This window comes from Cyprinus carpio, chromosome B5 (genome assembly GCF_018340385.1).
Source record: "Cyprinus carpio isolate SPL01 chromosome B5, ASM1834038v1, whole genome shotgun sequence".
Classification (NCBI taxonomy): domain Eukaryota; kingdom Metazoa; phylum Chordata; class Actinopteri; order Cypriniformes; family Cyprinidae; genus Cyprinus; species Cyprinus carpio.
The window spans coordinates 33,158,621-33,183,123 of record NC_056601.1 but is presented as its reverse complement, the minus strand read 5'-3'; the positions used below and the strand labels follow the sequence as shown (position 1 = coordinate 33,183,123).

Genomic DNA, 24,503 nt, shown 5'->3' with positions numbered 1-24,503 from the left:
AAACTTACATACATTTTGAATGACATGAGGGTGAGTAAATGATGGCAAAATTTGGTGAACTATTCCATTAGGTTAAATGTACTTCATTTATTCTATATTATGTTGCAAGGTAAAGTAGATACTTAATTTCTTTTGCAGGTTTTTGCACACAATTTTGAGTCAATAGTTAAATCTACTTAACTTTATAATGCAAGTATTTGTTTTATATATATGAAACCTCTAAAATATCCTCTTTTTTTTTTTGGCTGGATTTGCATGAGAGCATGTTTTAAATAGCAAAATGCTGCCAAGCCAAGAACCATACAGTCATTTCCAGCTGACCTGTAGGAGTAAAGTCAACATTAAATGGAGTTCACAACCCATTTACTTCCGTTATGCATTTACAAGTAAAACAGGATATTTAATTAAATTAATAGCAAAGTACACTGTAAAAAAATGGATTTTAACAGTAAAAGACTGTAAAAATGCTACAGTAAAAACCTGTTAACTGGTTAACAGTAAGTTTCCCTACTATATTTGGTGAATAAATGTAATTACGTGTAATGTAATTTTATAGTAAAATACTGTTAAAAATACGGTTTTTGGAAGTGAAAAATAAAAAGTCATTGTATAATTTACAGTGTCAAACCGTAAATTGACACTCCCAGAATTCCCTTCATGATTTTTTTAAATAACATGTTTCTTCTTAGTTTTTGTCTTATCAGTTGTGTATAGGGTTGAATCTTACATCTAATGTTGTTAAATTAATGTTTATTGCATTATTTCAGTATCATGTGTGTCACCATGTTGGGGTTTAGTGTTTGTGTGAATGACACTGTGGGCCTTCTATATATATAAGTATTGCCCTTCTCAGCTCGTAGAAAAGCTGTTTGTGATGAGCTTTGGTTCATCATGTGACTTTCTTATCACCACCAGTTTTTGGTGGTTAGCAGTGCATTACAATGGTTCAAAACAGATATTAGTACTTCAAAATTTTGTTTTATTAACATTACATCAGTTAATGAAATACAGTATTTTATTGTGAATTTAACTTAAGTCTGTATAACCTAAAATGTTGCCATATTTTTTACAGTGAAGTTCTGGCAACCACAGCTGCCAGTATTTTACCGTAAATGTCACATTTTTGTTTTGTTTTTGGTGTTGTTGTTGTTGTTGTTTTTTGTTTTTTTGTGTAGGCATTTCATATGAATCCAGTTTCCAAAGAAGAGTTTTTAATCAGGAATTGTATTATTGCATTCATTTTAATAAAGGAAGATGCCTTCAAGCACTTGAGATTATATTCAATAAACATTTTACTTTATTAATAAACATAATCTGATTAAATAACTCCAATAAAAATTAATTTAAAACTTCCAGATTGCACTTGGCTCATGACTAGAGAATGTGTATGCACAGGTTCTCCACTGAATGCAGCTCAGCCAGAATTGATAGTTTGGCAAGTTTGAAAAAAAAAAAAGCACTAAAGCTTCAGTCTGATTTTGGATAACATTTTTTTTCCCTGCATACACCCATACATCCTCGTCTGGTCTTTCTCGCCTCCCCTCTGTGAGGTGTCAATGAAGACAGGTCGTTTCTCCAGAGTGTTATCTATCATATAGAAATATGCTGTGTGTGAAGTGGACTAATTCATTATGACTGTGTGTGATATATAACAGCCCCTCAAGAGGGTCAAGAGTAAAGAAGAGCAATTAAAGCAATCGAGCAGACATCAGCATCTTTAAACAAACACTAGTATGAGCCAAAGATTTACTGCTACTCTTCATTACCCAAATCAAAACCGGACACGAACTGCTGTAAGTCATGCATGTGACTCTTTTATAAGCATGGTATCAATCATAATACACATTCCCATGAACATCACAGAGTAAGAATGGCATTTTTACCATCACTGTTTAAATGTCATTAAACCAGTATCATTTCACATGAACCTTGCCTTTCCAAGTGTCAGTGTTTTCTGTTATTGGATTTTAAAGTAACAGTTTCTTTTCAAATTCTTGAATTTTGTCCTCCTTTCTTAAGAATATACAAGAAATTCCTGAAACATCATACAGAATATCATGTATTTGTTTAAAATATTGAATTACATCCATCTTTCTTAAGTGACACATACGAAATTCTTGGAATATCATGAGGAAGATTGTGCATTTGTTCAAATCTTTGAATTTTTCAGAAATTACTGAAAAATTATGTGGAATATCAAATTTTGATTTGTTCAAAATTTTCTGCCAAATCTGCCCAAAAATGGCTACATTCCTATTTTCAAATTAAACAAAATGAGCTTTTCTAGGTTTTTTTTAATTACAATGGTATTAGATCTGAAAATAAGATTAATTTACTCACTCATATTCAATATTATTTCACAAAGTTGGGTAGATTTTACTTAATATTATACCAAAGAAATTGCTAAAGATTGCATGCAAAAACCTGCAAAAGTAAACTTTTCTTTTTTCAGTTCTTCCAGTAATGTTAACAGAACATTTCTTCAAAGTTAATAATGTTCTCAAAACATTAGCACAAAAATGTTATTTACACATCATTCACTGAACATTTTTTTTTTCCTGAAACATTACAGTTGGATGTAGAGAACATTCAAAAGTAACTTTCCCATAATGTTTACAAATGAAACGTTCCCTTGCGGTTTCTCTAACATTCACATAACCAAGGAAACAAGTTTTTTGACACATTTAAAAAAACTGGATGTTTTGAACGTTTAGAAAACATTCAGAAAAAAATATTTTGGTTACACTTTATTAAAGGTGTTCTTGTTACAGTGTAATTATACATTTAAGTACTGAGTAATATTAATTAACTACATGTTGCTATATGGTTAGCGTCTGGCTTAGGGTTACTTGCATTGTAATTATAATAGTAAGTAGCCTAAATGTAACATGTTTAACAAGGACATCTTAAAATAAAGTGTTACCAACATTTTCATAACGGGAATACTGGCAAAACATTCTTGGAATATATATTTGTCAGTTGGTTCAGAGACCATTCAAGTAACATTCCTATAATAATGTTTTCAAAATGATGAAATGGAACCATAAATGGAACGTTCACGTAACCATTTTAAAAACTGGATTTTTGAACATTCTGAAAACAAACAACTCTTGAATATCTTAATGGTGGTGTTGTTAGCTGAGTAGAGGTCATAGTTGTGTGATCCAAATGTCTTTAACCATATTTATTGTGCAGTAGCCATGTCCATTGATTACTGTAATCTTTCACATTACAGTACAACTATAGGACATATTTGAGCAAGAATACATTCAAATCTTGTTGGTCCGATGACAGCGCTGACGACAGCAGCCACTTTATCATGTTAAGATGTTTAAGCGGGAGTCTGAGCAGATGGGAGCAGCTGCGCCGTCCAGCCGTACCGTGAGTCGGTCACTCCGAGTTGTCAGGTCTGATAAACGAGAGCCGAGCTGTTCAATTTCACATTTCGTCCTCGTCATATCCAGCGCTCGGTGATCATGCGCCACTGACCCGAGGAGGGCGGGCAGGAGGATATTGATAAAACAATTATCTGCTCGCCGCTCATTTGATTTTCTATTTAAATTACTGCCAGCGAGACAGGAATGGGGAGGATTGCACTATTGATTTTTTTCCCCGTGACAGGAGAGTGCGAGACTCCTTCCCAGGCCGCTTTGATGACACCGCAGCCGTGTAATAGCACGCTGTCCGTGTCCTTGTCTGCTTCTAATCTCACTTGTTGCAGTTATGTGTTTGGGGGAGAAACGGATGTTAAATTACTGTTTTAAGGCAAGGCACTGCAGGCAAAACCAATGTTTTTTCGGCTATTTTTCTTCCAAAACTTGTTTTGTTTCAGACTAGCAGAAAGAAAACATCTAAAATACACATTTAGGTTTTTATTATGATGTATCTATTTGCATTTTTTTCTGATTTTTGGAGTAAAAACCTAACTCTAATATGTCAACAAAATTAATACAAGAATTTAAACATGGCTTTATCCTGTTAATGCATGCAAATTTCCAGTAAAGTTGCAATTTATATATATATATATATATATATATATATATATATATATATATATATATATATATATATATATATATATATATATATATATATATATATATGGTGATGCAGGTAAAAACCATTTCACCATTTGGTGTCTCACTATATATATTTGTTGGTGTATTTGTTTTTTTTTTTGTTTGATTTATTTGGTTGGTGTATGTATATAGATTTAATTAAAAAAGTTAATATTTTAATAAAAGATTATGAAGACAAATATATTTTTCTTATAAAAAAAGACAAAAAAATACACATAAAAGGTTTTGTTGAAAAATTTATTTTTCTTATAAAATATTATTAAGAAAAACATAATTTTATAGTCATTTAAAAAAGCCATTAGACTAACATGTTGGATATGAGCTATAATAATTAATCACTGCTAAAACTAACAAACAAAAAATGCTCAAATAGTCGCAAAATCTTTAGAATATTCTATTTATCAGCATAAGCACTATGTTATCATGTTGTAGCACCATGCATATCAGTTAAAAGCCCTTAAACTTTATCTAATCAACTCCAACTATGAGAATCCCAAGAGACTCTATTGACTCGACTGATAGATAAACCAAACCTGCTAAACAGCAATATAAAAGAGCTGCGATGATAAAAGACAGGGGAAAAGAAGAAGTGCACCGTGGGAAAATAAAGCCCAGTGCAAAGATTTTATGAGCTCCTCTTTTTAACAAACCAGGGTGATCTCAATCATATTCATAAATGATATCGACACACTGGTCTAAACTGGACCTGCAAACCATCACAGGTGACCAACTCAGATTCAAACACAGCAGAACTTTTGTTTCTCAGTAAATGAAGAAACTCTGAAATACATTTTTATTGTAAACTAATTAAAAAATCTAATCTAAATTGTGCATAAAACTAAACAAGTACGAAATATAAGTGAAATTTTGACATGACGTTGAATCATTGTATATTGCATAGGCTATATACAAAATTCCTTGAATACAGAGGTTTATGTTATTGCATCTATAATAAATGTGTTTAACTCTATTACATAACATGGTTAGTGCATTTACCTTATACTGCATATGTTATATTATATATACATTGCAATACAATTCAGTAAATATTGAAGAATTTGTTAATTGCAGACTACTGTTGTGCTTTGCAGAAAAGTTTCAAGCTTCCATTTGTTGCCTTATTTTTTCATCAAAAAAACGAAGTTTATCTATCTATCTATCTATCTCTAAGCTTTTACTTTTAATGTTTTCAGTTTTCATTTTTATTTATTTATTTATTTCAGGGCTAGCAAACAAAATAGCTCTACTACCTGCCAGATATCACTGAAACATGTATTGTGGGAAGTCACCTCTTTGACACTGCTCTGTTAGCCAATCAGAAATCTTGGAGCCAGTTCTCTGCCTGTCAATCATTGTCAATCATTGCCGACTACACAAATGATTGCATATATAAGCTGTATGAAGTTGTTTTTTTGTCATCTTCTCATTAGGCAAAGTCTAAGAGAGTCATTTTAGCAAAGTGATGAACAATATACTTAATAGAAATATATTTTAAAAAGTGTTAAAATCCCCAAAATATATACTTTGCACTTTTTCTACTTAATTTTTTAATAATAAATCACAAATCATTGTCTCCAATACTGCTGTCATCCCAAGCATTTTAGAAAACAACTGCATTTTTGTGGAAACAAAGTATTTGTAGTAGTAAAAAATATTTTTAATTCAGAAACAGAAACAGTACAGTTCTTAACTATTTTTATCAAATAAAGTGACTGTTAGCTTATCCTCTTTTCCTCAAAGGCCATTTTTCAAGGTCATACGATAAAAAAATCATTATTGAGATGAAAAATCTTAAGTTTCATATTTCAAGATTTCAATTTTTTATGATTTAAGAGTTGATATTATTGAAGTTTTAAAATTTTAAAACTTTTCTATTATTAATGTTTTATTTGAAAAATATAATAGCACTAACATTTTCAATAAGTTCCATTTTTAATAAGTCATAAATATGGCACAAGATTTAACTCAAGCAAAATGAAGGATATTCTTTACAGATTGAACATAATTTCTGTTTTGCACCTGAAAAAAAAAAAAAAAAAAAAATTAAGAACACACCTGCGTTACTATGAATGAAAAATACACACACACAACCTCCTAATGCATGACAAAAAGAGGAAACAACCTTGTGTGAAAGTCACACACATGTGATGTCTTGAGCAGCCCGACTCTTGTTATATTTACGCTCTATAAAATATACGACCCTTCCCTCTCAGGCTTTTATCCCATGTGGAAAAATTATGGATGACTGCAGATCACAAATGGTACTCATATAGCATGCACGTCACAGGGGAAGTGTAAAATATTAAAATACACGAGGTGGGGTGTGTAGCGTTTACTTTAGGGAAATGAAATATGAATGGAGTGATACTTTAGCTCAGTTCAGTTAACCTGTCAAGAGTGTGAGGTTGTGCTGACAGAACACAATCAGTGTCTTTCAGGTCGTCTTGACAACAGACTTCATCATTTTTGTTTAATGGCTTTTAAATGAAGGTGTTTTGGTGATTGTAAGTGAATGTAGGAAATCAGTTCTCCTCAAGTTCATTGCATTAACAGAGAATGTTCTCAGAATGTTCTGACAAGGTTCTCTCAAAGTTATTAGAACATTCTTCCAGTAACATTAACAGAATGTTAATTTAAAGTTATATCTGGTCTTTCATAATGTTCTCAGAACATTAGCAAATCATGTTATATATTTCTCATTCATGGAACATTTTTCATCTAGCTATTTTTAAAAAATTATTACTTAATATACTTGTTTGAGATGGTTCAGGGAACTTTTAAAAGTAACTTTCTCATAATGTTTGCTAAATTATAAAATGTAACATTCCCTTAAAGGGAGAGTTGACCCAAAAATGAATATTCTGTCATTATTAATTCAGCCTCAAGTTGTTCCACACATGAGTTTTTTTCATCTTTTGAACTAACACAAAAACAGATATTCTGAAGAACGTTGGTAACCAAATATTTGGTGGTAGCCATTGGCTTTCATAGTACTTCTATGGAAGTCAATGGCTACCGGCAACTGCTTGCACATTCTTCAGAATATCTTCTTTTGTGTTCAGCAAGAAAAAGAACTCATACAGGTTTGAAACAACTTGAGGGTGAGTAAATGATGACAGAATTGTAATTTTTGTGTGAGATAACCCTTTAATGTATTTCCTAATGTTCTAATTAACACATTTTTTTTTAACATTTAAAAGACTGTATGTTTTAAACATTCAGAGAACATTTAGAAAATATACTTACTAGTTTCAGATGGTTCGTAGAATATTCAAGAGTAACCTTACCATAATTTTTGCAAATGAAACGTTCCCTTAATGTTTCTCTAATGTTTATATCATCAAGAAAAAAACTGTACTTTTTGAACATTCAGAGAACTTTCAAAAAAATGCTAATACAAGCTTCAGAGAACATTCAAAAGTAACTTTCTCATAATGTTTTCACAATCATAAAATGAAACGTTTTTATTAATATTACTCTAACATTCCAATAATAAAGAAAGTTTGAAACTGGTCATTTGGAACATTTAGAGAACATTCAGAAAACGTTGAACTAAACATTAAAAATAAGAGAAAAAAAAATACATTTTAGATGTTTCAGAGAACATTCAAAAGTATTTTCCTATAATGTTTGCAAAATGATAAAATGGAATGTTCTCTTGATAAAATGGAATGTCTCTCTACCGTTCACATGACCAAGGAAACATTAAAAAACTGGGCGTGTTTCAGAACATTCAGAGAACATTCAGAGGTTATGTTTTCATAACTTAACAAGAAAATCAGCATAACATTCTTATTATTGTTAGCTGGGCTATAATGCTTCAGAAACAAAGTTCCACAATCCTTTTTATCTTCATTTTCAGCACTAGATCGTTTTTTTTTACTAGATTTTTTTACACACATTTTTTTTTTTGTTTTGCTTGTAAAGTTTTCAGCTGTTTTTCTTTATAAAAGACAACATGCACACTCAAAATGCATTGACATTAGTTGAATGCTTTTGGTTCTACTACTCAGCGAGCACAGTAAACATTTGCTCAAGAAACGTACATTGTGCTTTTAGCTCTACACCGACATAGAAGTACATAAGCAGGGAAGGAACGCCAGGGATTTAAATCAATTATACTCCATTCTCGTGTCCATTTTCCAGGCCACTGATCCATGCTGCCCGTCTCTGACAGTCCTCCACAGCCTACGGGGTAAGCAAGCTGAACACAAGCCGCCTGGGCCGAGAGAGTGTAATGATCCACCCACCACAGTCAAGTGCATCTTAACCACTGTGCAGCCCAGTTAATTGCACAACTCATTGCTATAGTCAAAACGAACACGAACTGCAGCAAATGCTCAGGGAATGTGTACTATATGCATACATAGACTGATATTTCAGATGCATGTCTACAATCAGATTTAGGTCACTTTTTAGTCATGTTCATGGTTTTGTAATGCCATTATACTAGAAATATTAAAACTGTGATCATGGTAATATCATATTAAGTGGTGCTGGAGAAAGCATTATTATGGACAGAGGGCTTCTATGTTAGCCGAAAGCAATGGTTTGCGGTTGAAACACACATTAACGGTGGATATGTTTCATGCAAACACACAGATGTTTGCTTATTAAGATGTTAATTGATGGACAGGAGTGGTGTGGATTACTTGTGGATTATTGTGATGTTTTTATCAGCTGTTAGACTCTCATTCTGACGGCACCCATTCACTGCAGAGCATACATTGCTGAGCAAGTGATGCAATGCTATATTTTTACAAATCTGTTCCCATGAAGAAACAAACTCATCTACATCTTGGATGACCTGAAGATGAGTAAATTTTTCAGCAAATTTTCATTTTGGGTGAACCTGCGTGTAAATGCAAAAATGCAACTACTGCTTTACTAGTAAATCACTTATGCATGAATATATTATCTCTATTGCTAACACAACAGCCAGCATCAATGTTTATGTTGATATTTATTTATTTGTTATGCTTTATAGTCGCTTCTAATTAAATTTTATTGCCCAAATAGATATATAATATTCAGCGTGATTGATTTCACTCATTAGCTCTGTCAGAGTGCGTCAATACTAAAATGCCCCCAGCAGACTTCAGAAGTGCTTACTTAATATAAAGCATGACTGTAAATCAGCCTAATGAATCAAAAGCAATTGCTTTGCTGTACTTCAATCTGACAATTGATTTTACAGAATGAGAGATGCATATTTACAAATATGCATGCACTGCAAAAATTGCTTTTGTGAGTGTATTCAGCATGCTGAGTTGAAAGGGGAGTTACTGACTATCATGGTAATGTCTGAATGTTTACTGCACTAGAGTGCGCTGTCATGGCTAAATAATGTTTTATACTAAATTTACTCAACCAATTGCCCCACAGAGCAAAAGAATTTCCATGACTTTCCAAGGCATTTGATTACTTACAAAGAAGTTTAATTAGAAAGCAATATCAAGCCAATGAAATATCATCAAGCTGATTTGACCTATCTGACCTTTTCAGGCCTGACATTTTCTGACATAAAGTGCACAATTCTGCATAAATCGATGATTTTAAATAAAGATGAAGTTTCTGGACAAAACTATTTATTTCCGATTTACAAATATGATCATTAATGATATGTAATTTGCTAGAAGTTCTGACAAAATGTTTTTTGTTCCAGCCTAAAAAAATAAATAATTGTTGTAATTTTTTTTAATATTTTTAATTTTGTGTATAATATTTTTATTTTTATTATTATGGGGAAATGTGTGTGAGATTTTTTTTTTTAAGTTTTTTAACATACAAATATTTATTAATTTGAATGAATTTATTTCTAAACCAATAGGTTGAAGATAAATATGTTGCTTGGTTAATAATATAGCTAAATCATTGTCATTTATAAATAGGAAAGGGTGTGAATTGAGATTTCAACTAAGTTGCACAAATCTGCAGAAATTATAACAGCACAACGTATGCAAATATATGTGTTTTTCTCTTTCCAGACATAAAAATACATTGAAAATACATGTTGTAAAATGAATTTAATCTTCTTTTAGAAACACAATAAAGGAAGATTATATATGAAAAACTATCTTTCTTTTCCAAACTCAAGTCAGTGAGGCCCATCAAAAGAATTCAACTACAGAAAATACAAACTATGCCAAAAAAATAGGATTTGGGCCATATATTTGACATGTCTCCAAAAAAATCAGGTAAAATTTCTTTCTCATAATAACATTTTGGCCTAAAATTTCTAATATGCATTTAAAACTTAAAGCCCAGCATCTACTGAGATGCACATTTCTAAACTTCTGTGTTTCTGCTATGCCATTAAAAACATTTCCAGCCCACTTTAATTATATACAGTGCTCTATTAACATGCAATCAATCTGCATTTTTGCAGAGTAGAACTGCAGATATCAACCACAACTTTATAAAATGCGTCATCAGAAAACAGCTCATTCACACTTTGGTAAGGAAGCATCTGTCAGTGTAAAACACACTATTGTCTGTAATAAACAAGAGCTTCTGCAGGACTGCTGGTGCTATTGTGAATGTAACAGCAGTCTGTATTGAAGAGCATCATCCGTGCAGGTGTATTATGGCAGCGTATTGTGTGGGGCATAAAGGAGCACTTACCTGTTTTCTCTTTGATTTCACAGAGCACGCTGAACAGGGCCGGTTTCATTCTGTGACAGTTCAGCCCATGCTTTCTTTCAAGGAAAAACAGGAAGGATTCAGAATAACTAATCACTCATACATACCATTAACAGTGTTTTACATTCATAGTTCCTCTGCTGTGCTACTAAATGTATCGTCTTGATTCCACCTGATTGCACCTCACAGCACCATGCGAGTTCAGGAACATTATTATGTTTCAGGTGCATTTATGGAGTACTTTTCTTTTATTGTTTTAAAGACATTTTTATAAAACCATATTGTTATGTTTAAACCAACATCAATGTGGTATGGTGCATTGGTCTCTACAAAAGAGGTCTGCAACAAATGACACTGTATATAAGCTATAGAATATTTTCTACATTGTTAATACAATTAAACACCAACTTACTGAGACACATAACTGAATTTTAGCAGCTAATAATGTTTTTGTTTGTTCTAAATAAACACTGACTATTTTTCAGGTCGGGCTAAGTTGTGTTTTATCATTTTAATTTATGTAGGACATATTTTTATATACTTTTTAAAAAAATATTTTAAATATATTTTATATGTAATTTATTTATTTTTTTTGTAATATTATATAACATTATATACTTTTTCCAATATGTTTTAGCATGTTACTTTTAATTTTTTTTTGCTTTGCTTTGTTTTGTCGTGTTTATTTAAAAAATATTTAAAATAAAATGTCATTTGTAATTAATTTTTTATATTATATTATTATAATGTTTTTAATTGCATGTTACAGTTCACATTTTTCTTGTCTCATGTATTATTTTGTTGTTTTATCTATTTTTAAATATTTAAAAAATGTTTGTATTTATTTTTAAACATTTATTTTATTATATTACAATATTATAATGAATTCATAAAAGATTTTTGCATGTTACTTTGTACATTATTTCCTGTTTACCGAGTTGTTTTGTTGTTCATAATTATGTTACTATTTACATTTCCCTGAAAAGCCTACAATTGGCTGTTTAATATCACACTGTGATCGTGTGACAACATGCCCCGCTATAGGAAGCGTGGCGTGTTAAAATGAATTGCATCTTATTTTCCTGGACAACAGCAGTGCAAGTGCTAAATAGTTTTTGTGCTCAAGTCTGTAGAAATAGACTTTTAAAACCACACTGATAAATATTGGCCGGAGGAAAAAGTGTGTCGTTCGAAGCTGCTTTTTAATAGGCTACACCTTATTCTTATTAATAAATTGCGCTACCAGAGACAGCATTGTAAAGTGTCAGTGTAAAACTAACTTTGCCTGAGCCTCGTCCAGGCTCTGGTCGGTGATGGTCATGATCTGATGCAGAATGTCTCCGATGTCCTGCTTGTTTCTCGCGTCGGTTCCGTCATGAGGCACCGGTAAAGCCACCGGGTGTCCGGCGAGGGTCACGCCGCCCAGGGTCTGCATCAGATGACTCTGCTCCTCCATCCTCTGACTCAAACAGCTCTGGTTTCTTTTAAAATCCACACAAGAGAGATGCTGATGCCGTCCTCCTGAATTAATGCAATGGAAATGACGGATGCGCAAGAGTCCAGGGTGCGCGAAAACAAAAAGTGCTCTAATAAAACGATCCACTGATTTCCAAAATCAAAAACCGTCTAGTGCACTTTGATGCTTTTACTGTTCGTCATTTACCTCGTTGCAATGTTTCTTCACACTATTATTCCATGCAGTCCAGTGGCAGCTTCTGCAAAACTTCAGAAAATCCCCCTATGTTTGATATCCTCAAGTAGAAATTAAATTAGTGATAAAATGGGATGCATAAGAGCTGCAGTTAGCCATTGGCTTTCCAGAGTTCTTTCTTCCTGTTGATGAGCTGTGGAATAACGCAGACAGGTTGTTAAACGCGCCTCGCGCTCTTCTGGATGATCTACAGCAGATGTAATGGGTTGTGAGATTCCTGTGTGCGCCTCGTGCGCAGCAGCTCCTCCTGATGATGTTCCCATTGCACAACAGCCCGCAGACAGGCGGCTCCGCCCACCCGGGGTCTGCAAGTGTGCATCCGTGCTCACCATTACAGACATTATATGTCCAGAGTCTGGACGAGGCTCGGACAAAGTTAGATTTAAAATGACACTTTACATTGCTGCCCATGTTAATGCAACTTAATAATGATTTATTAATACGAAGCTTCGCATGACACATTTTTTAAACTAAGGCGAATATTTATCAGTGTGTTTTTAAAAGTCCATCTTTATACGCTCATGAATAGCAACCAAAAACTATTTAGCACCTGGACATTGCACTGTTGCTGACTAGGAAAAAATAAATAAAATGAAAACGCCACACATCCTATGGAGTGATCTGAATCTATTTGGCTAATTGAATTTGAATTGTTGATTTTTAGGTAAAATTTTTTATAGATCTGTTCAGGTAAAACACAAAATTATAAATAATTACAAAATAAATTAATAAACAAGTAGGTGTAAATATATAAACAATCAAATAAAAACAAACAAACAAATTTAAACAGTAACACTGTAAACAGGTGGTCTAATCAATCTAACTGGTTAAACACATTTTCTGATCATTACAGTAACTACTGCACATTTTCATTATTATTATTATTATTATTATTATTATTGTTATTATTATTTTTTTTTTTTTTAACAGTTGTATCCATGGTGCATTCGATTTGATATCATCATCGTCATAAAAATAAAATATTATACACAGCTACAAAATAACTTTGATTTTGTATACAATCATACATAAATTTGTATGCGCTAAAACAAACAAACAAATAAATAAATAAATAAATAAATAAATAAATAAATGTTAGTAATTAAAAAGCATACTTGATTTGGTAACATCTAAGGTATCAGATTTTATTCCATGAAAGAAATTATATAAATAAAGAAGGAAAGATAAACATTTAAACGAACAAGGAAAAATTAAATTAAATTAAATTAAATTAAATTAAATAAATTAAATTAAATTAAATTAAATTAAATTAAATTAAATCGCGGTCTGTCTATCTACTTTATTTGTTGTTAACATTCTCTGAGTCTTGATTGGCCGCATGTCTTGTCCATCGCTCGTTCTAGAGGGTGTTTCCCAGAGCGGTGTACTTCCGGTATGAGGGGTAAACCCGCAGGAAGTAGCTTACTGGACCACCAACACAGGAACAACAGAGTAAACAGACACATTTATTCTGTTTCTGGGACGATATCTCCATAATTATGAAATGAGACAGTACAGTCAGTGCCTCGCTCAGACGGTGTGGCGCGTCTGTGATGGTTTGAGCCGCTGTTATAGGCATGAATGAAGGTAATGATGCGCTGCTGTTGGAGGTTTATCGAGCAGATTAGCATTAGCATTAGCAGGGCCTGGCCAGCGCGTACACTCAGCTCTTAGTTACACGTGTTTCATCCAAAAAATGATTCAAACGTAATCTTATTCATTTCAGACAGCAACGAGAGTACATTTGTGACCAGCTCGCACTTTATGAACACGCTTTATGTGGTTATTGATCAGAAACTGTTAGCTTGCTGGCTAATTAGCATTTTAGCATCATCACTTGTCATATTGTTTACAAATCAAGATTTTTAAAACGTTTTAACGTGTGGTGTAACAATATGGTATGGGTGTCCCTTCTTATGTCGTAGTCTAGTTAAGAAGGTTGTTGTTTGGGTTTCCGGTGATCATGACTGCTAGTTTAGTAACTAACCCACTGTGTGTGTTTGCTTTACTGTGTGTTTATATCATAAACATCCTCATAAGAACAATGTAATAGATCCTGGAAGACTGGTTTATCCGTTATACCTGTGTGTCCCTCGTGGTTTTTGTCGTAAAACTTGTTGATTGAATGATTTCATTTTGACTTTTTGAAAGAAGTGATGATGTGAATTGATAGCTAATATTTATTTTAATTTATATTTCTGTTTACTCCTGTAAAGCTTGACATATGAAATAATATGTTTAAAAATGGAACAGTTTGGTGAAAACTTTTTTTGCACAGTTTACTGAGCAGAATTGTACAATTTGTTGCAGATTTTGTTATTTATTTGGCCAAAAAATGTCATTCTGATAGCTTGTAAATCAGCCAGAACTTTATAACAATATAACAGAATACTTATAATGCATATAAATATATTTTGTCACTATATCTCCCAATAATATCTTAGTAAGCTGATATTTAATTACTTAATTTTATGATCAAAGGTCTGTAGTTTAACATATAATACAATGCAATGCAATAATGATTGAGAGATGAACAAATAAACGTTACTCAAAAGCCTGATGATCATGCTTTTTCTAAAAAATGATGTATAGGTAATTAAGTAAACCTAAGATAGTGTTCATCTTGAAATACTAACAATATAAACTTTATTTTTGCATTTGGGCTACTTTATAAAAATCAGTAAAGATTTCATAACAAAAAGACTTGAACCACAAGATGAAGGTGGATGTTTATACTAAAAGACCTTTTAATTACAAAAAATGTTAAACTATCATTTAAACGACAGAAGTAGATTTTGTAGTGAAAATTTTGATCGTGGAGAAATTTGCATATCAAGTATATAATGCAGTAGGCTTTAACAGGGTGAATATATATTACGCAAATCATCTTATAATATTTGTGACTTAATGGATAAACGTCTAGTCTGTATTACCCTGCAGGCAGGCATCCATGTCCAACCATGGAGAGGAGAAAATAACCCCAAAAAGAAGGAAAAGAAGACGCTGCATCGCTGAGGAATCTTCAGCCTCTAACTCCGACTGAGGGTCGGCACATCCGGACGGAGAACCGGAGCGCGACAGAGGGGCGAGGGGTGAGGGGCTGCTGCTCAGAATGGCTTTCCTCGACAACCCTGCCATCATCCTGGCCCACATCCGGCAGTCGCACGTGACCAGCGATGACACCGGGATGTGCGAGATGGTCCTGATCGACCACGACGTGGATCTGGAGAAGTGCCATTCGTCTGCGGCGTCTGCTGGCGGAAGCTCGTCGGGGGGTTCGTTTGTGGACGGCAGCGGTGGAGGAGACGGCCAGACCTGCGATCTCTCTCAGTCTGTCGACATCACCTCCAGCTGGGACTTTGGCATCCGACGGCGCTCCAACACAGGCAAGTAGCTGTCTGACTCTCAGAATTTGCTGCTTTCGGGGCCCTGAATCCAGCTTACTGATGTGGTTGGTACAGGTCAAGACGAAACGCCCAAAACCTTCTCACACTTGGAGTTAAGATTGTTAAATGAGATTAGAAAAGCAAATATTGCCCGTGTACGCTTTATTTTTACATTTGTGTATATTCCTAAATTTTTGTGCGATTACAGCATTTGGCTAGATTTGGAATGAGAACCGTTTGTAAACCTGCTGTCACAGAAACCTGAAAGGCTTCCCTGTAGTTTTTCACCAGAACAACAGTTCAAGGGTTTAACTCTTTCAAGTATTGATTAATCAATGCCTTATTTTATTCCCTTATTGTGCGTCAATTTGTCCGTGTGTTATCGAAAATGGTAGAACAACTTAAAGGAATAGTTCACTCAAAAATGAACATTTGCAGAAAGCTTGCTCAACCTCAGGCCATCCAAGATGTAGGCCTAGATGAGTTTGTTTCTTCATCAGATTTGGAGAAATGTAGCATTATATCACTTGCTCAGCAATGGATCCTCTGCAGTGAATGGGTGCCATCAGAATGAGAGTCCAAACAGCTGATAAAAACATCACAATAATCCACACCACTCCACCCCATCAGTTAATGTCTTTCAAAGCGAAAAACTGTGTTTGTAAGATACAAATCCATCATTAAGACATTTTTAACAGCTATAATAGGATAAAATAAAAATATGGCTGAAAAAAAAACACAAAATCTATTATTAGCTTCCTCCAGTGAAAAAGTCATCATGTCTGAATCAGGAGAAAGATATGTATAGTAGAATCATCGTTTTCAAGCAAAAATAGTTAAGAAACAAACTAAACAAATATGTTGGGGGATTTTGAAATGAGAGGACTCCTGTACTAGAGCAAGTGTTATTATGGGTTATGAACTGAAAGTTTGGCCAGAAGCAACAGTTAAAAGTTAAAATGCCTTAACGGATTTGCTTGTTACAAACACACAGCTTTTGGCTTCACAAGATGTTAACTGATGGGCTGGAGTGGTGTGGATTATCGTGATTTTTTGTCAGATATTTGGACTCTTATTCTGACGGCACCCATTCACTGCAGAGCATCCATTGGTGAGCAAGCGATATAATGCTACATTTCTCCAAAGGCCTGATGGTGGGTACATATTCAGCAAAGTTTACATTTTGGGGTGAACTGTTTCTTTAAGAGTGCTCATTCTTATCCTGCGCTCTCAGCATTTTCAGTATGTGGCTTTGCATTTTGCAGAGGGATCAGATATGAGCATGACAATGGCTCGTCAGTTTTTCAGTGTGAGAAGATGCTTATTGGTCACTACCAGAGTTTACTAACCGATGCACAATGTTGAAAATCTGCTAATGGGATGCCGGCCTAAACTTAACCTTGCACGCTTCTGCTTCAGTTTGCTCTGTGGTGTCAGCCCATGAATTGTTCTCTTTCTCTCTGAACGTGTTTTCTATCTGTATTGCTTTGCTTAAAGCAGTTCGGTTGATGTTGCTGAGAAATGTGACCTTTGAAGCCATTAGGTCCCTAACTGGAAATACAGCTACAACTTGCTTTTAAAGATGTTAAACAACAACAAGTGTAGCATGTTATCATTATATCAATTTGCATTTGTCTGCTCGTCATCTGAACTGCTGCATGGCTTGCAGATGGACAGAAATCACAGCTTATTAAAGTTGGGAATTGAGAACTGGATCCTTTTCCGATAACCTCTCCAGACCACAACTTGTTTTTGATCTAAAACATTTATTCATTTAGCAAAATATGACATTCGAGGAAGTTCTTTGGTTCTGTGTATTTAGATTTTTGTGTTATATCTGAACTCTTCTGATGACAGGCTGCTGAAGGCCCTAAATGCAATTGATTGCAATTGAAAGAATTGCTTCCTAAATAGCGATTATTCAGAAAACCTGAAAGAATTGTTAAAGCAATCCTCAAGGAACCAGAATCTTTAAGTGGAATCTGAATCGGAGCCAGAATCGTTAGTTTCCTTACTATTCCTTACTTACTGATTATCAATAAGCTGAAACCTTGGAGCAAAACAAAGCAGAAAGCTAGGCTGGACTTAAACACTTTATATTTTTGCTGCTTCGTCTTTCCCTTAAAGCTTTCCTGTTAATGCAGCTACATTAGTCTTTACTGTACCAGCCACTCAGAAATGAGCAGGAAAAATGATCTGTATTGGGGCTTGATAAATGTTTACACAAATGAAAAAGAAATTGCAAAAAAATCTCAATTGGTACCATTTTAAATGAAATGTTTCTTTGGGGGAATTTGTTATTTTATTATCTGATTTTCCTTTTCTGTGATCAAGGGTTAATCTGATTGTGCTTGTTGGCTGTTAATATAAACTGACTGAAATTGATTTGTACTCTTAGATGATCTTGTATTTGCAAACCTGTTTCCAGTGCTAAAAATCAGATATTTTGTCTTAAGCTTATCTGATGATTTCTTTAAACAAATAAATCTAAATCTTTCTTGTTTTTCAGTATTAATCCTGTTCAAAATCATCAGTATGAGCAAAAGGTAGTTTTAGTGTTTTGATATTGGACTAATATTGCAGAGAATATCTCAACAAATGTGACAATGTTTTGCAGTAGATCGCAGCAAACACACAATGTTTTATATTGAAATATCTTTTAGTGATTTTCTAATTAAATTCAAAGAGGAAAACAGTCCGTTTCTCACATTACAGGTGAGTTATACTTGCTTTATTTTGCTAAGGGAACAATTTCACAATTATAAAAGCAGAACTAGCCATAATAATGTGAAGCTCTAATTATATTATGCTTGTTCAAACAGTTTTTGGTCAGTGTAAAGAATACCTATGCTAAAGTTTGTTCCTGGAGTCGATCAGTTTCAGTCAGTAGTTTTTGTCTTGGCAGCTGTTGAAATGCGCATTAATCCTGGGCTAGGGATTGATAATCACTAGCACTCTAGCTTTGTGACTTTGATGAAATGGATGTGGCTTAGCACTTTTTGGGATGTTTTTGTCGGGGAGGGGGATCTTTGAAATATTTCTCTATTATGTACCATCTGAACGACTTGTGCCCAGGACGACAAGACAGTTTCGTGAGACCTGAGCCTGCTGGTAAGCAAGTGTACAGGACAGGAAACAGTGCTGAAAATATCAATATGAATCTGATGAATCTTATCTGTGAATCAAATTCCGTTTGAATTTCATCAATTCATTGTGTAATCTCAAAAGGACATTCTTTAATTGGATAGAAGACTTTTTTATAATCATTTCATGACTTTAATTGTTTTACATAGTTGTTGTTGTTATTTTTTTAATTGGGTTGAAATCCAACTAGGTCCCACAGACCCTTAGGAATACTGATTAAATCGTCACTCTAAAAAAAAGTATACAAAAGCTCTCTCTGGGCCGATATGTGGCTGATATGTAGATTTTGGGGTTAATAGGTATCTTTATGGTACTAATATGTATCCTTTAGGGGTAAAAAAAAAATAATAAAATTTAGAAAATATAATATATTTTAAAATATAAATCTAAATGATACTGTACATTTTAAACAATCACTTTTTGTCAGAATAAGTATGTTGTTTCATTTTACAGTAATATATGTGTTATTCTGAAAAATCACTTTTGATGCAACCAAAGTTAAACACAAATAATATAAAAAAAAAGTAAATAAAAAAATTCTGTCTATTATCTTGTAATTAATAACAGTATTCAATATTGTAAAACTTCAAAACTCCTGTCAGGCAAGCAATAGTTTAACATATACATTATGAAATAGAAAATATCTATGTATGAGCTACTTCAGATGTCTAATGTTGTTAATGGCAAAGTGTTTGCCTTCGCATATTTGCAAATAGAGTAAAAAGTTTCATGTTTTGTGGTTACTATATCATATAATGCATGCATGCAAAAAAATTAAAAATAAAAAACCTTCATGTGGAACGTCCCAGACCACTCATGTTGAAGTTCCAGAATCAACAAAACACTTTTGACTTGAGTATAAGAGGAAAAACCCTTTAAGAGAAACCTTTGCCCTGCAATTAAAGGGGGTGACATTTGCATACACACTTCAAGTTCAAGTGCTGCATATTTGTACTCTCAGAATACCAACCAAGTGCTCTCTGGCCGATTCTTTTAAGTGTTTTAAGTGTACAAATTGGACTAGTTTAAATATGTTCCAGACACATAAAATGCATACTGAACAATATGCATATATGCAATCTTTTATAGTCTACGAACTGCATATATGCATATAGTTTAAAATGCATTTTTAAGTGTTTGGAAAATAAAATACTTTGTAGATCAGCTGTAGACCTCATGAAGTAAATGGAAAATGTCTTGTACTTCTGTGTAGACATTCTGGAATGTTCGTAATAGTCAGAAAATCAAGTGTTTTAATTCCATTCCTTTTAATTTTTTTCTTTGTGACATTTTCATGACATTAAAAAATTCTCATTACTGTAATGGGGAAAAATAGTGATATGATATTAAATTAGATTTGTAAAGTACAAACGTTTAAGTATACATCAAGGTGGTATTTGCTGAAGTATATTGAATTCATGCTGATTTTAATAAATAAAACAAAAAAACAATGATTGAGACAGGTTTAGCAGCTTTTCTACATAACAGTAATGAGAATGAGGTTTTTTGAGGGGGAACTGTGTTTTATTGTCTTGAAAATAATGTCACAATTAAAAAAAAAAAAGGAAAAAAATATTTTCTTCATGTAAAATATAGTGTACATTGTGTGTGACCTGATCATTTGTTTGTGAGCTTCATCCAAACACTTTTTTTGGCTGATTATTGACGAAGAAAAGCAAGATTAGTGTAAAAGTGGATCAAGTTTGACATTGATTTGTTAGATGACAGGTGACTGAATATTTAAATAATCAGTCTAATAATAACCTGCATTTAATAAAAACATTTATCATCACTTAACATGTATCAAAACCCTGTTGTATAATTTTTTCACCAGGTGAATTCAGCCCTTAATATGCGTGAAATGTTTTTCGTTGACCACTTTGAAGTGTAATGGGGTCACACCACTGACAATGTTAATAGATGAAAGTCTTTTCATTTAAAGCTCAAAGATTGGAGCGATTGAGGAAAGAACGACAGAACCAGATCAAGTGCAAAAACATCCAGTGGAAAGAGAGAAGCTCGTCACAATCAGGTACAGTAGTCGTGCTCAAAAGAGAAGTTTGCATTCACTTTAAGGTCTTTATTTTTTGTCCTCTCAATATGTTGTTCTTCTGTCTTGATTTTTGTAGCAGACGACTTGAGCTCGCTTTTTGAAAAGAAGGACTTTAGGGACAGGCCCCGGAGCACAGGCAGTAAATCCACACTCTCGCTGCGGCTAGAACAGTGTCCTCAGCAGCTCAACAACCCCTTCAATGAGTACTCCAAATTTGATGGCAAGGTGAGCGCTTTTGTGTCCACACTAAGCACTTTTCCTCTAAAATTACATGCTGGATTTCTCAAAGGTCAGGTTTATCAAAGTCAACATGAGATCAGAATTGATTTTCTTAATAATTGTCCCTGTCCCTTATTCTAAAGAAATAAAATACAAGCATCCATCTGCCTTCATTTGTGCTATATAATTTGGCTAGTTAGCTAAAATAATCTTTTATTATATTCCATTTTTAGTTAGTTTCAGTAATTTTGTTGTGTGTTTTTGTTTTTAGTAGTTTAATCTTTTTTTTTTTTACATTTCTGTACAGTTTTTATTAATTTGTATTTCATTTTTAGTTATTTCTTGTGCAAGTTAACTTATTATTTTTTTTAATATTTATATATACTTTTTTTTTGGTATTTTTGTAATTTGTATATTACTACTTTTTTATATGGTTATTGTTTCTGTTTTAGTTAACTGTAATAACCCTAATTATTATTAATTGGTCATCATGCAGCGCTGAATGCTTCCTCTCTTGCATGATTAAAACAATTAACATGGTTAAGGAATCACTTCCATACTGAATTTTCAGACCTCACCGTTAACAGACATTGTTGAAAAATATGTAAAGCTTTAAGTGAATGGCCGAATTGAATGAAAACAGTCTGAAAACATTTTTGGATGGCTTACAGAGTGTTTTCATCACCCTTTAAGCAAGCTCTTTCTTAAACACAGAACAGAAACGCCTGGTGTCATGCAGGTTTCTCTCCTGTCTCCTTGCATTAGGATCAGCTCCAGGCTATTACACCTTCGCAGAAAAGAGAAAGACTGCTGTTTTTAATTTTTTGACAATCTTGGAGATTTATGTGTAGTTTGTCATTGTGCATCACTTACAGCTGTCTTTATCCCTTTCTTTAACCCCCCTTTGGCTCTTTAGATCCATGTTTTTACACTCACATGTTTTTCTGTGATGTGAAATTATCAGGAATGCAAAAAGTCTTTTTTTTTCACTTTCAGTGAAATCTTGTGATATTAGTGATATTAGCAATAGCCCTATTATTTATTTTTTTATTTATAATAAAATTTCTGATTCTGTAAATTTTTTTATCATCTATGATATATTATAGATGACAAAAAATTTCATTTATAATTGTGTTTAAATTGAAAGGGAAACAAAATGACCTAATAAAGATCATTAATGAAGTCAGAACCTGACACAAACCAGATTCAAACCCCTGTCTACTGCGTAAGCAGCAAGGCTCAGTTTAATTTCTTATATAAACGTTTCCTTCACTTTTCTGTTTCAGGGCCATGTTGGTACAACGGCAACCAAAAAAATTGATGTCTACCTCTCAATGCAATCGACCCAAGAAAAGCTTCACCCCATGACGGTGGTCACGATGGCCAACGCTCGGGTCCACGATCTTATTGGGCTCATCTGCTGGCAGTACACCTCTGAGGGCCGTGAACCCAAGCTCACGTTAGTAGAAAAAAGCTTTTTACACATGCATCCTATATAAGAATTTGATATATCCATGTGTTTCAGTGCATGAAGTGTTAAAGAGAAGGTTACTGCATGGCCTGACACTTCTCATTTGAAAAATTTAGGTGTGCATAAAGAACTTTAGAGACACATTGAAGTTGTGTAAACAGAAACAATATTATGCATAATGCAGGACTTTTAATTACAGACAAGCCCAAAATACACACTCTTATTTTAAAATGCTGGTCGTTCCAACAGATGAGGAGGAAAAATATACATTCTTACAGCCATCTTAAACATATTACAAAATAAACACCACAAAGTAAACAGACATAATTCATTAACAGTAGAACATAAGCAGTCGTCTGACATAGATGCACGTTATTCATTAATTGCCAGCTGATGTGAATCTGCGACTATAACGTGCAACAGTGCTGCCTTTTGACTTTGAAATGTACGGCGTTTACATTTATTTCATTAAATCATCGCCTTTTGAAGTTTAATAAACATACGGTTATTATGGTTAGCTAAAATTAATACAAATTTAAAAAAAAAACATTTGCGTTACTTGAACTAAAATAAATGTTAACTAAAGTAAAATATAAAAATGTAAACTTAATTTATATCAGCTAGTTGCAAAGGGAACAACTATACAGGCTTATTCAAAAAAAAAAAAAAAAACACAAAAATGCACAATACTTTAACTAAAATTAAAATGAAAACAAAAAAAAATATGAAAATAAATGTAATTTAAAATGTATATTTAAAAAAATTAAAATAACACTGCATTATGCCATATCTCAATTCCGGAAAAATAACCTACTTTTTATTCACACATGTATCCTAAATACATTTTACAGTTTGCATGCATCTATTTTTAGTTGCAAATGTGAGTGAAATGCTCGAACTGTTGATCCCCGCTTAGTGGATACTTGTTTAGGGTGCCATAAATAAAACATGTTTGTTATCAACCTGCTTGGAAAGTGCTACCCTCCAAGTAATGATCCTTCCCAGAGGCATTTATATTCCTTTCCCATCTACCTCTGCTGCTAATGCCCGTCTTGACCTTTCCCAGCGAAGGCAGGGATTCCCTTGGGTTTCTTTCTCATCTCCTCATTCAGTACGTCTCCGAGGTTTGCTGACCGAATAGCTCAGGAATTTTCTCCTTGGTACGTGGTACAATATGAAGATTTATACTTCCTCAGATTGAGGAGAGGGTGACCATTAAAATGGAGAGTAGACCAGAAAAAGAGCAAGATTCCCTCTTGGGCAGGGTGCCTCACACAGACAGTCTTGGTGGTTGATGTGAGACCTGATTGGCATAGCAATGAGTCTTTTCCCTCTGGAGGAGGGTCAGGCTGTAGCGTGGAAGAGATATAGGACTTGTGTGGGGTTTAGATGGGTCAGCTAACACCGTACGGCTCTGGCCATTACTGGAGGCTGTCTAAAAGGATCAAGGTAAAGGGACGCCCCTTTTGAATTCAGAGACGATTCTTTCAGGATGTTCAGATCGCTGTCAGGCCAAGCCAACAATTTCCCATCTCCCTCACTCCTATGGTTCTGCCGATCCAGGTTTTGAGTAGTTTGACATCTGAGTAGTCAGTGACATCTGGTATTATCATCCAGATGTACAGTCACAAGTGGACTGTGCTTAATATAGGTGTAAATTGGGTTGGAAAAACACATGCCTTGAATTCTCGTAAAATACACACTGCAAAGTCTTCCTGACAAACTGCCAAAATAAAGGCTTGGTTTTATTTAAAGAAATTATTTTTATTGTATGCTAAAATGTACTTCCTAAAGTAGT

General features: G+C 33.6%; 2 protein-coding genes across 6 annotated transcripts in view; one reads left to right on the top strand and one right to left on the bottom strand.

Annotated features, from left to right (window-relative positions):
- The window catches only part of LOC109084756 (pre-B-cell leukemia transcription factor 3-like), a 41,097-nt gene extending 28,398 nt beyond the window's left edge, over positions 1–12,699 (bottom strand). Inside the window, exons 1-2 of one of the 2 annotated variants that reach the window (XM_042723218.1) lie at positions 12,002–12,699; positions 10,704–10,777 (exon numbers count right to left, since the gene is read on the bottom strand). In XM_042723218.1, the coding sequence (XP_042579152.1) occupies positions 10,704–10,777; positions 12,002–12,177 (250 nt within the window). In that variant the 5' untranslated portion in view covers positions 12,178–12,699. The remainder of the gene's footprint in view (positions 1–10,703; positions 10,778–12,001) is intronic. The other variant, XM_042723219.1, reaches the window with a different exon arrangement.
- A 1,124-nt stretch (positions 12,700–13,823) lies between these two features.
- The window catches only part of LOC109075098 (target of rapamycin complex 2 subunit MAPKAP1-like), a 29,713-nt gene continuing 19,033 nt past the window's right edge, over positions 13,824–24,503 (top strand). The window contains exons 1-6 of one of the 4 annotated variants that reach the window (XM_042723215.1): positions 13,824–14,019; positions 15,373–15,818; positions 18,894–18,929; positions 20,905–20,994; positions 21,095–21,240; positions 22,521–22,693. In XM_042723215.1, the coding sequence (XP_042579149.1) occupies positions 15,545–15,818; positions 18,894–18,929; positions 20,905–20,994; positions 21,095–21,240; positions 22,521–22,693 (719 nt within the window). In that variant the 5' untranslated portion in view covers positions 13,824–14,019; positions 15,373–15,544. Of the gene's footprint in view, positions 14,020–15,372; positions 15,819–18,893; positions 18,930–20,904; positions 20,995–21,091; positions 21,241–22,520; positions 22,694–24,503 lie in introns of all 4 variants that reach the window. The other 3 variants (XM_042723214.1, XM_042723217.1, XM_042723216.1) reach the window with 3 other exon arrangements.